Consider the following 11,737-nt stretch of genomic DNA (forward strand, 5'->3'; position numbering starts at 1 on the left):
CAACATGGTCACCATTAAGAGGACATGTCTGCTCGTGTATTCCCATTGAGTTTTAGTCTTGGAAGGGGGTTTGTTATCTTTTAATTCAATTTTTCCATGTACTTATTGAAGCCCCTTCATGTATCACTGTACTTGCCAACTCAACATTTTCCAGAGGTACAATTTAGTGATCTCAGTGGCATTATTCATGTTGTGCTACCAATATTCATAATCGCTGCCAAATTTTGCATCACCATAAACCCACACCTACTACTTCCTAACGAGGGCTTCCCCCTTCCCACCCCATCCCACCCCTGGAAGCACTTTGGTCTCTGGATATCTGCCTATTCTTGTTAGGAGCTATCTCTGTAACAAGCTTTTACATAAGTAGAATCATTTGGACAAGTAATTTGCATCTTCTTGGGAGCCAATGCATGTTACAGGGGACAATGTGATTGGGCAGCCAGTTACCACAGAGACTTTGTTCCTGTTAATTGCTCGGTTCCACATCATGCTCTGTTTTCAAACCTCAGTGTGTAAAGCTCTTGTTTTCCACCCTAATCAGCTGTTTTGTACCCTTCCCAAACCACCTTTCGTGGGATGTTGTTGTTGTTAAGATTCTGATCCATAGTGACCTGTATAGGGTTTCCTAGGAGCAGCTGGTGAGCTTGAACTGCCAACCTTATGGTTCAAAGAGACTTTGTAGTCCAGCACATTCTTATGGTAGAATGTGTCTGTTTTCAGTTCTTGTAGCCCATCTGTGGGCTGAACCCATCAAGATTTTTAAGTACAAAAGAAACACACAAATGAAAATAAAATCAGCCCTCCCCTCAAAACTCTACAAATCCAACCTTAATTTTTCCCTCCATGATTCCCTTCCTTGTGCCCCCCCACCCCTATACATTTAAGTTCTTGGCTGAAATCACTGTGTGCCTTCCATTTAGGGTAGGGGTTGCCCCAGTTCCATTTGCTGGGACTGAGTAAACAGAAGGAATAAGACTTCAGTCCATTAGTAACTCACACAAAAAACACACATTTATTAAGTGTTTGCTGTATACCCTATGTGCTCTCAGGGCAGGGGGACAATACAGGTTACTTCCTACATTCATGGAACTTGTCAACTAACTGCCAACTTGCCAGCTGGCTACAGAGGATGAGCAGACATACAGAATGCACGGAGCAGGTAAGTGGTAAGGAGCACTCCACTTTACAGAGATCAAGGAAAGCCTGAATAGTCAGGGTACCCTTGACAAAGTGAGAAAAGAAAAGAAAGACCGAGACTTAGTGAGTATTAACTGAGTTTATTGCCAGTAATGCAGGGAAACCCTAAGCCAGTACAAAAGGATTTGGCTCTGAGGGATGACACCTTCAGATTAACAGTGAAAGAATAATTTGGAGACTCTACTGGTAGCGTAGTGGTTAGAAATCAGGCTGCGAACCGCAGGGTCAGCAGTTTGAAACTACCAGCTATTCCACGGGACAAAGATGAGGCTTTCTGCCCTTGTAAATATTTACAGCCTCAGAAACCCTGTGCAGGATTGCTATGAGTCAGAACTGACTCCATGGCACATAACAACAACCTGGTAGCGAGTGATTATGAGTTGGGCTGCTGATCTCAAGGTCAGCAGTTTGAAGCAACCAGCTGTTCTACAGGAGAAAGATGAGGCTTTCTGTTCCCTTAAAGATTTACAGCCTCAGAAACAGTACACAGGGTCGCAATGAGTCGGAACCGACTCCACGGCACATAACCAACTAACCAACCAACTACGTGTAGAGCCCACCGCCACCTGTCTGTCCGTTGTTGCACAGTGGTGGCTTGCATGTGGCTGTAATGCTGGAAGCTATGCCACTGGGATTTCAAATACCAGCAGGATCAGACCTTTTGGCTCTATGATCACACAGTTCTGAGAAAGCCAGACTCTAGCAAATCCAGGAAAGAATGTGAGAAACCACACAATCCTCAACATTCTTCAACGGCAGTGGTTTATAAGCCTTCCTAAAACAAGAGTGCACAGGGATGATGGTTACATAGGGCCATTAGAAAAAGTATCTCTTACATTTTACTGGTTGATTAGTGAGCAAGAAACAGTTCCATTAAGGAAGGTGAGGACCACTTGGAATTTATATTGGTTTCTGGTAGTCATTCTCGTCCTACCGAGGGCAGAGATAGATTGACTCACTGGAAGAGTATCCTTGGGAAGGTGGGGGACGAAAACCAATGTGTAGTGCTGTTTTCTCTAAATCCCAAGGCTTTCATAATATACTCGGCTTATTGAGCACAGTCTTAATTGGTTTGGCCAGAGTTGTAGCTAAGCACATAGTCCGCCTCAGAAAGCCACCGTCTGTGTGAACACGTCAGGCTGTAGGAGTGCTAAGGTGTCTGGGTTGAGCTGGAACTGAGTTTTGTGATGTGTCTCTGAAAGGCCAGTTTTGAATCTCACTGCAAAGTATTTAACATCTATTGAAATGTTCATTGAATCATTTATCCTGTGACTCCTTACATGCCAGCTGGGACCATCCCCAGCCAATCAATGGTGTTTGAGTGAGAAGCTCTAGCCCTGCTCCCACCCCATCCCAGCCCCTGTGATTTTGCATTCATGCTGGGTTTCTGTTTATCTATTTACAGGCCTTCAAAGATTCTGTGAAGATATAGAGATGATGATTGGATTCCAGCCAAATATTTTCTGGAAAGTCTGCTGGGCGTTTGTAACCCCAACCATTTTAACCGTGAGGACTATACACTTTAGTGTGCAGATTCAACCTTGCATGTTATGTGTGGTGTGCTCTGTTTGAACAAGCTTTGTGCCTGTGTGTGAGCCTCCGAAGATGATGCGATGGGCATTATTCTTATCTTTCACATGAACAAAACTGAGGTTCAGAGAGGCAACATGCTCAGCTGGTCCAATGCAGAACTAGAACTCAGGCACAGGGCTTTGGGAAATCCCTGTGGCTTATTTCCTACTAGCTTAGGCTGCCTCATATGTGTATGGTGGTGGTGATGGTTCTAGTTATATGCTGTTGAGTCAGTTCCAACCCATAGCAACCCCGTATAAGGTTTCCGAGGCTGTAAATCTTTATCTTTCTCCTGAGGGCATCTGGTAGATTAGAACAGCTGACCTTGAGGTTAGCTGTCTAACACATAACAACTGCGCTACCAGGGCTCTTTTTCATATGCCTCTGCTGTTGTTGTTGTTGTTAAGTGCTGTCGAGTTGGTTCCTACTTATAGCAACCCTGTATAGGGTTTCCAAGGAGCAGCTAGTGATTTTGAACTGCTGACTTTGCAGTTCAAACTGACACTGCGGTCCAGTGCTAATCCTTCAGCGCTACACCAGGACCAGAACCAGACAGCAGATACCAGTCACAGCTAATATTCACCACATCCAAGCCATGTTCTAGACTCTGCTCAAAATGCTTGCTTTTGGTGTCAGACCTCATTTCTCCCTCCAGCACTTCTGTGAGGTTGACAAATGAGGAAACCAAAGCTTCATGTAACCTGCCCAGAATTATACACCCAATAATTAGCACAGCCTGAATTCTTATCTAGGAAGTCTAGCTTCAGAACCCTTCACTTCTATGGAATTGGGCCACTCTACAATGAATGTAGAACTCATTAGACTTTTATTGGTGGTTTTATTGTCATCGTCAAGTGTGATGATGGCATTTGAGATCATCTGACGTTCATCTTTCTAAAGATCAGAGCCTTTCATGAGTCAGTAAATCAGCACAGGGATTTAATTCACATCCAAACCCCTTCTTTAATTTGTTATAGACTGAAGCTTTATCTCATTCCATCCCCATTTACAGACTTAGCCACCTTAGCTTGGTTTGTGTGGGTGTCAGCTCTGCAAGACCGCAGGAAGATTGTATTACCTCCTTCAGCCAGTAAGTGGTGCTAGAAAACCAGATTAAGACCCTTGTTTTACTTAAGGAACGCTCCAGCTTCTTTAAAGGAAAACAGGATAGGATGAGGGTAAACGCATGAAAAAAGTTTTTTTTTTCTTCCTTTACTGCCACAGAACTGAGTTTTAATCAAAGGACCTTTATATTTTTGCTGAAAAGCTAGGGACTTCGAGAAAATGTTGGGCATATTTGTCTCTATATATGAACCTGGGTAATGTCAGTCCTAAGGAACTCTGGTAGTGTAGTGATTATGAATTGGGCAGTGAACCTTAAGGTCAGCAGTTCAAAACTACCAGCCGCTCCGTGGGAGAAAGATGAGGCTTTCTGCTCCCGTAAAGATTTACAGCCTTGGAAACCCTGTATAGGGTCGCAATGTCAGCCCTAAGGTCAATAGCTGTACCCCTATTTTAGAGGCTAAACTTTTTTGGAAAACTTCCACCAATTTTAGTGTCTTGGAATTGAAAAGGATGAAGGTTTTCTGTCTCCTGAATTCAGGACCAAATGTTGTGTGAACTGGCATTTACCTAATTGGTGGGGAGAAGACGTCTGTGAGCATCTTCTGCTGAGACAATCCCATCTTTGGTGTTTCCCAGTTCACCTGAGCTTTACTGTTTTCCTGAGTTGCTACCAGGAAAACAAAACCCAAGAAAAATAGTCACCACCGAAAACCAAATTGTCGTAGAGTACATTCTGACTCATGGCAACTCTATGTGTGTCAGAGGGTTTCCAGTGGCTGTATTTTGGGAAGTGATCACCAGGTTTTTCTTCTGATGCACATCTGGGTGGACATGAACTTCCACAGCTGAGCACGTTAACCATTTATTCCTTTAAGAGACTCCCACATGCGATCGCTTCTTGGCTTAGAATCTATTCTAGATTCTGCCTGCAGTTTCCTCTATCCTAGGAGTTATTAAGCTTCAGAGAATTTTATTATATTTTGCAGACATAATAACAATTAGCACTACTATCTGTTGAAATCTATTAGGAGCCAGGCACTTTATGAACATTGTCTCTGAATCTGTGACCACCCTGCCTGGCAGATGGTAGTGAACCGCACTGCCATCTGGAGAGGTAAAGGAACTTGCTGAAGGCCACAGACTCACAGGTGGCAGGGCCAGGAATTGAATCCAGAGCTGTCTAAGCTGAAAGCCTGCTCTCCAATAAATCCTCGTGCTATCATCTCAAGTGGAATGTAATCAGTTTGGAATGAAAATAATCTTAACCCTTGGTGGTGCAGTGATTGAGCACTCACCAGTGCACTGTGGGAAAAAGATGTGGCATCCTGCCTCAGTAAAGATTGGTGGTGTGGTGGTGGTTATGTGCTGTGGAATTGGTTCTGACTCATAGCGACCCTGCATAGGGTGTCCAAGGCTGTAAATCATTACAGGAACAGAAAGCTTCATAGTTCTTTCACAGAAAGACTGGTGGTTTTGAACTGCTGACCTTGCAATTAACAGCCCTGACTCATAACCGCTATGCTACAGTAAAGATTACAGCCTTGGGCACCCTGTGGGGCTATGAGTTAGAACTGATTTGATGGCAATGGGATTTTCTGGGCGTCTTCTTGGGTAGACTATCAGGATTGTAGGGATTTACTGTGGGTTTTTTTTTTTTTTTTGAGAAAGTCACTTAACTCTTCTGTTCTTTACTTGATTCCCATTCTAAAACTCACATCAGAAACCCATGGAAAAGCCACAGGAAGTATCCTGGACCAAATTTCTCTGCCCTCTTTTGGAGCTAAGGTGAATCAAGTGCTCAATTCCACCATCATTGTTAGCAGTTGAGTCTCTGTCCAGGGCCACAAACACAGGCCAGGATGGACCTGAATAAGGGCTTAAAGACCATGCTTTATGACCAGGCCCGTCCAAGGGGAGGAGCTTTATCCACTGTTTGTCAGTAGGCAATTCATGGCACAGATTAGGCTGATGTGGTATTTGTGTAATTGGAAACAGGAGTAAAAGAAGCAAATCCAACACTTTACCCTTTGCTGTTTGTGCTTGTATAAAGTGGATATTTGTGGTTTTCTAGAATGGGCTAAGATTATGGTTTAAATGACTTCAAAGTCTGTGGAATAATATTGATCATGTTTATATGTGCCTTCGTGGATTTATGGAGCCATAAATATTCTCCATGCAATTATTGCATACATAGTCAGATCACGTTACTAAATTATGCACAAACATAAGCAGATGTATTGCTATTTATGTAAGTAAATGAAATGGAGCAACTTTCCATAATTACATTAGGTCATGCTGCCAATAGACTGGTTAATAAAGCTTATAACTCTAGGGGCAAATGTTTAAAAAGAGGCCTAGATTAGGCATATTTTTCCAGAGGAGCCTTTTTTTTTTAAAGCAGTTTTCTTCAGGCACATGTTGCTTAGAATCAATATATTGAATTATTGTTGCAGTGAAATAACCACTTGCCCCCCACACCCTGGGTTTTGCAGTAATAATATATCTGCCTTATATTTGTGTAGTGCTTCATGCTGTTCTAAAACATGTCCACCTATTTATCTTTCCTGACAGATTTTCCTCCAATCATTTTTTGGGCTGTTATTGTACGTTTAAGATAGGATAAAAGCTAAGGGAAGGACTTATGAAATAAATTATTCTAGGCCGGAGTTGCTGTGGATGTGATGAATACAAAGAGCCACATAATTTTCTTAGGAAAATACCCCCAAAGGCTTGGCTAGAACTGTCCCAGGTTAGCTTCTTTAGGTATGTCTGGTTTCCATTCAAAATCCCTGGGTAGTATAAATGATTAGCTTGGCAGCTAATAGAGAGTTTGAAGGTTAGTATTTACCCAGAAGTACCTCAGAAGAAAGACCTGGAAATCTTGTTGTTAGGTATGTTATTGTTGTTAAATGCCATAGAGTCAGTTCCGACTAATAGCAACCCTATATAGAGTTTCTGAGGACTGACTGGTGAGTTTGAACCTCTGGCTTGCAGTTCAAACCGACCTTTTGGTTCAATGTATTATCCTACAGCACCGAACCAGGACTCCATTGTTGGGTATAGTCAGGTTGATTTTGACCCGCTGCTGTTGTTGGTAAGTGCTGTCAAGTTGGTTCTGACTCAGAGAGAGCCTGTCTAGGGTTTCCATTACATCTCAATGTCAAGAAAACAAAAATCCTCACCACTGGACCAACAAACAACATTCTTATCAATGGAGAAAAGATTGAAGTTGTCAAGGATTTCATTTTTCTTGGATCAACTATCAACACTTGCGGAAGCAGCAGTCAAGAGATCAGACGACGTATTGCATTGGGCAAATCTGCTGCACAGGAACTTTTTAAAGTGTTGAAGAGCAGAGATGTCAGCTTGAGGACTAAGATGCGCCTGACTCAGGCCATGGTGTTTTCAATAGACTCATATGGATGCGAAATCTGGACAGTGAATAAGGAAGATCGTAGAAGAATTGATGCCTTTGAGTTGTGGTGTTGGAGGAGAATACTGAAAGTGCTATGGACTGCCAAAAGAACCAATAGATCTGTTTTGGAAGAAGTGCAGCCAGAGTGCTCCTTGGAGCCCAGGATGGCTAAGCTTCGTCTCTCCTACTTTGGACATATTGTCCGGAGGAAACAGTCGCTGGAGAAGGATGTCATGCTGGGTAGGGTGGAGGGTCAGAGAAAAAGAGGAAGACCCCTAATGAGATGGATTGGCCAGGTGGCATCATTGATGGACTCAAGTGTGGCAGCGGTAGTGAGGTTGGCCCAGGATCAGACATTGTTTCGTTCTGCTGTGCATTGGGGTCACTATGAGTTGGTTCTGACTCGATGGCACCTGACAACAACAACAACAACAACAACAACTAGGGTTTCCAAGGACAGCTGGTGGGTTTGAACTGCCGGCCTTGGTAAACAGTGTTTACCCTACAGTGCTTATCTTACAGTAACACACAGGACTCCCATTTGGACTCATAGTGACCCCATATACAACAGAACAAAACACGGGTATATTTGAGCCTATTGTTGAGCCACTGTGTCAAGCATCTGGTTGAAGGTCTTCCTCTTTTTTGCTGACCTTTTCCTTTACCAAGGACTGGTCCCTGCTGATAACATATCCAAATACATGAGACAAAATCTCACTATCCTCATTTCTAATGGGTAATTCCCTTAAATGTGAGGGGTGGCTTTCCATTGAATACCAGGCTGTTGTTCTCAGACTTTCCAATTGTGGAGCAGATCCACTTTACAGCAGAAACACCTGAGCTATAAAGTTCCCTTAGCTCTCCAGGCACTTGGCCCACCATTTGGTGCTAATGCCCATGTACTTTGAGCCATTGGTAAGGGGTGAACACACCCACCGTGTCTGCGCCTTGACTTAGTTTAGGACTGAGCTGCAGGCTCTGTTACTACTTGGGGACCTCTGGGTCTTACTCAGCCAACTTCAGAGTCCTCTCCTAGGTATGTCATTCTTCATTCAAGGGGAAATAAAAGTAGATTCTTCACCTTTTAAAAATTAAAATACATAAACTTAATGGGTTTCTTTCTTATAAGCATAGCTTGATTATCTAGTATAGAAAGTGCATATAAGTCCTTTTCACCAAAAAATACCTACCATCCCTCTCCCGCCTCTGCCCATCTGTTTTTTGGCTGAACAACCTTTACATTTGCCTTCTCACCCTGCCTACTCCCTAGACACCAATACCCCTGGTCCAGCTCCCCTGGGATGGCAAACACAGGGCCAGGAATTAACCAAGTTTGTCTTCAGCTATCTATCTCTGGGTGGTACAATAGGTTAAGTTCTTAGCTACTAACCTAAAGGCTGGCAGCTTGAAATCGCTCTGAAGTGCCTCAGAAGAAAGACCTGGCAATCTGCTTCTGAAAAGTCGCATGAAAACCCTATGGGACGCAATTATACTTTAACACACATGAGTCATCATCAACTTGATGGCAACTGGCTCCACTTGTGGGTATGTGTGTGTGTGTGTGTGTGCATGTGTGTGTGTGAGCTTCACCTCTGTGAGCCTCAGTTTCTTCATCTGGAAAATGGGACTAGTGGTATCTTCCATTTAGAGTTGTCTTGGGTGAGACTGAAATGATAGACATTATACTCATAACAGTAGTTCAGTACCTCACTGCTGTAACTCTGTCTCTTTCTTTTCTTCCCAGTTTATCCTCTGCTTTAGCTTCTACCAGTGGGAGCCAATGACCTATGGCTCTTATCGCTACCCCAACTGGTCCATGGTGCTTGGATGGCTAATGCTCGCCTGTTCCGTTATTTGGATCCCAGTTATGTTTGTGATAAAAATGCATCTGGCTCCTGGCAGATTTATTGAGGTAATTCTATCAGCTCCTTTCCCTGGCCAGCCCCCTCCCAAGGGAAGGCCTTGGAAAATTCTGCATAAAAAAAATAACAACAAAAGATTCTGGCTTATTCGATACTTATTTGAGAAGGAGACTCAGTAATTAAGTGATTATACTTGCCACTGTTTCTATTAAATCCACTTTTATTATGCATTATTCCTCTAATGGAGGGGCTTACCAGCCCTCTGGCGAGCTGTTACTGTGCCATTCCTCAGTGTGGTGACTGGTGGAGAATAATGATCCACGGGCCTCCTCTTTCCCTGGAGTTTCCCCTTTTCTCCCTCAGTTTCAGTCCCAGTGTCTGGTTTCTAACTATGAACCAGATTCCACCTTTCCAGATGGCCATCTTCACCTAAGCTTTCTCCCTCCCAAATTCCTTTCTGGAGTTGCAGGTATATTTAAAATTGCTTCCCCTTCTGATGGTGATAGCTGAGGGGTCCAAGTTGATTAGAATGTTACTATTCTCATAGAAAGTACTGAGGGTCACAGGATGGCTCATATGAGGTGACTATTTCTATGTTAGTCAATACTATGCTGGACTCATTCCCCATTTTGAAACCCATTCAGCACTTAACAACAGCTGTCAAGTTTTGTCAGATTCCAGCATGCATTGGAACCACCTGGGGGTGGAGGTGGGGTCTCTAGTTAGACTACAGATGCCAGCTTCTCACTTCCCCACGATCGATCGTGATTCAGGTAAGTTCCTGCCTGTGGAGGGCCTTCTACTTGGTCAGCCTTTTAAGGAGAGGAAGAGGCCTTTGGATCATCCCTGTTGAGGTTCAGAGGGGAGATGGGGATGCGACTAAGACACTTGAGTAAATATCCAACACAAAGACCCACACATAGGGACATGGGGGAGATAGCTTATATTGGGCTAGAGATGGAGCCAGAGTTTGTGAGAAAAGATGTCAAGGAATGCCATACCAAAGCAATATGCCAGTTTTCAGGCTCAGAAAAATCTGTTTATTCACCCACTGAAGTAATTTACCCTGGCCTCACGCATCTGGGGAACAACTCACTTGTACTCCTCACCCACAGATCCAGAAACCACATTCACTCCTTCTAAACTAAAGCTGGTTTATTCTTCTCTACTTTTGTCATCTGAGGGAATTCTCTTCACTGATGAGTCTGCAATATAAATTTATTATGGTTGATTTGGGACACAAAGGTTGCAAACTGATGATTAAGGGGAGATTAAACTAACAGCTATAAGAACCAACTTCACTTTAATAGGTAATAAGCATCTAATTATTCCCTCATATATAGTCAGAAATATGTTTTTGTTCCTTTTTCTTTACAGTGTTCCAGTCAAGATGTGTTTTCCATAAAAAGTTCAGTTGAGGAATTAGAGATATCCCTATTATTTTTAGCTTGCCGGCAAGAACCCATACTGCTGAAACCCAGTTAGAAGTGTGTGTTTTTTGCCAACAGATAATTAAAATCTTTGTGTACTCTTGGCAATGTATTTGTGGGGTTGGCTTCCCTCCCCTATCCCACTCCCCACTCATTTATATACTTTTGGGAATATGCTAAACAAAACCCACTTATTTTGATGTAGCACCCTACTGTTGAGACCACAGAATAAAAAAGTAATTGAGCATATGCACTATGCAGGCTGTGTTTGGTAGCAGAGGGAGAAGCTTGCGGTTCTCTTCATTTGGAGAGGAAAAATGTATAATTAAAATCTGGGCCCTTTATCCTGTATTAATCTTGGGCAAGGCAAACACTGAGCATCAGTACATTGTAGTATTGCTTGAAGGGTGATGTAAATAATTTCAAATGAAGCACAGAAATCTCCTGTTTAAGTCCCTGGCCTACTTAACTAATGGGGCTGATCTCTGTAAATGCTTCTCTTGCTGGGAGACTTCTTGGCTCCAGCAGGGGCTCTGGCCAGTGGGGTTGTGAGCAGTCTGGGGATGGTGGGGCAAGCGACATACCTCTGGTCGGTGACTTGGTGTCTTTGTGACTTCTTTGCAGAGGCTGAAGTTGGTGTGCTCGCCGCAGCCTGATTGGGGCCCATTCTTGGCTCAACACCGTGGGGAACGTTACAAAAACATGATCGACCCTTTGGGGACCTCTTCCCTGGGACTCAAAATGCCAGTGAAGGATTTGGAACTGGGTACCCAGTGCTAGTCTGTTGGTGTGGAACGGCCCAGACTTGATCCTGGTTTTTCTCTCTGCCTCCCCAATTTCTTTTTTCCCCCATCTTCCCCATATTTTCTTTCTCCCCATATTTTGGTTCACATCTGTGCATGAGAGAGGTTACGTAGAAAAGTTGGACATAGTGTCGCATGCTGTGGTGATGCGTCAGGCAGACGGCTTGACTTGCTGAGTGCCTGTGTGCCTGTATCCATTTCTGGTGGAGTGGGTGCCCTGAGCACACATGGTAAAGACGTAGCCACTGTTATCATTGGGTGGTGCTGGCAAGTCGACTCTGACTCATGGTGCCCCCTATGTGTGTCCCATAGGGGTTTCAGTGGCTAGCTTTTTGGAAAGTAAATTGCCAAGCCTTTCTTCCCCGGCATCTCTGGTGAACTCGAACTTCT

The 11,737-nt window shown here is 43.6% G+C and overlaps 1 protein-coding gene across 1 annotated transcript in view; it reads left to right on the forward strand.

The window, feature by feature from the left end:
- SLC6A5 (solute carrier family 6 (neurotransmitter transporter), member 5) overlaps window positions 1–11,488 on the forward strand; it is an 83,001-nt gene extending 71,513 nt beyond the window's left edge. The window contains exons 14-16 of the mRNA XM_006865819.1: window positions 2,606–2,706; window positions 8,997–9,164; window positions 11,169–11,488. Of these exons, the coding sequence (XP_006865881.1) occupies window positions 2,606–2,706; window positions 8,997–9,164; window positions 11,169–11,324 (425 nt within the window). The 3' untranslated portion in view covers window positions 11,325–11,488. The remainder of the gene's footprint in view (window positions 1–2,605; window positions 2,707–8,996; window positions 9,165–11,168) is intronic.
- Window positions 11,489–11,737: the final 249 nt, after the last annotated feature.

This window comes from Chrysochloris asiatica, unplaced genomic scaffold, assembly GCF_000296735.1.
Source record: "Chrysochloris asiatica unplaced genomic scaffold, ChrAsi1.0 scaffold00083, whole genome shotgun sequence".
In the NCBI taxonomy this organism is placed as follows: domain Eukaryota; kingdom Metazoa; phylum Chordata; class Mammalia; order Afrosoricida; family Chrysochloridae; genus Chrysochloris; species Chrysochloris asiatica.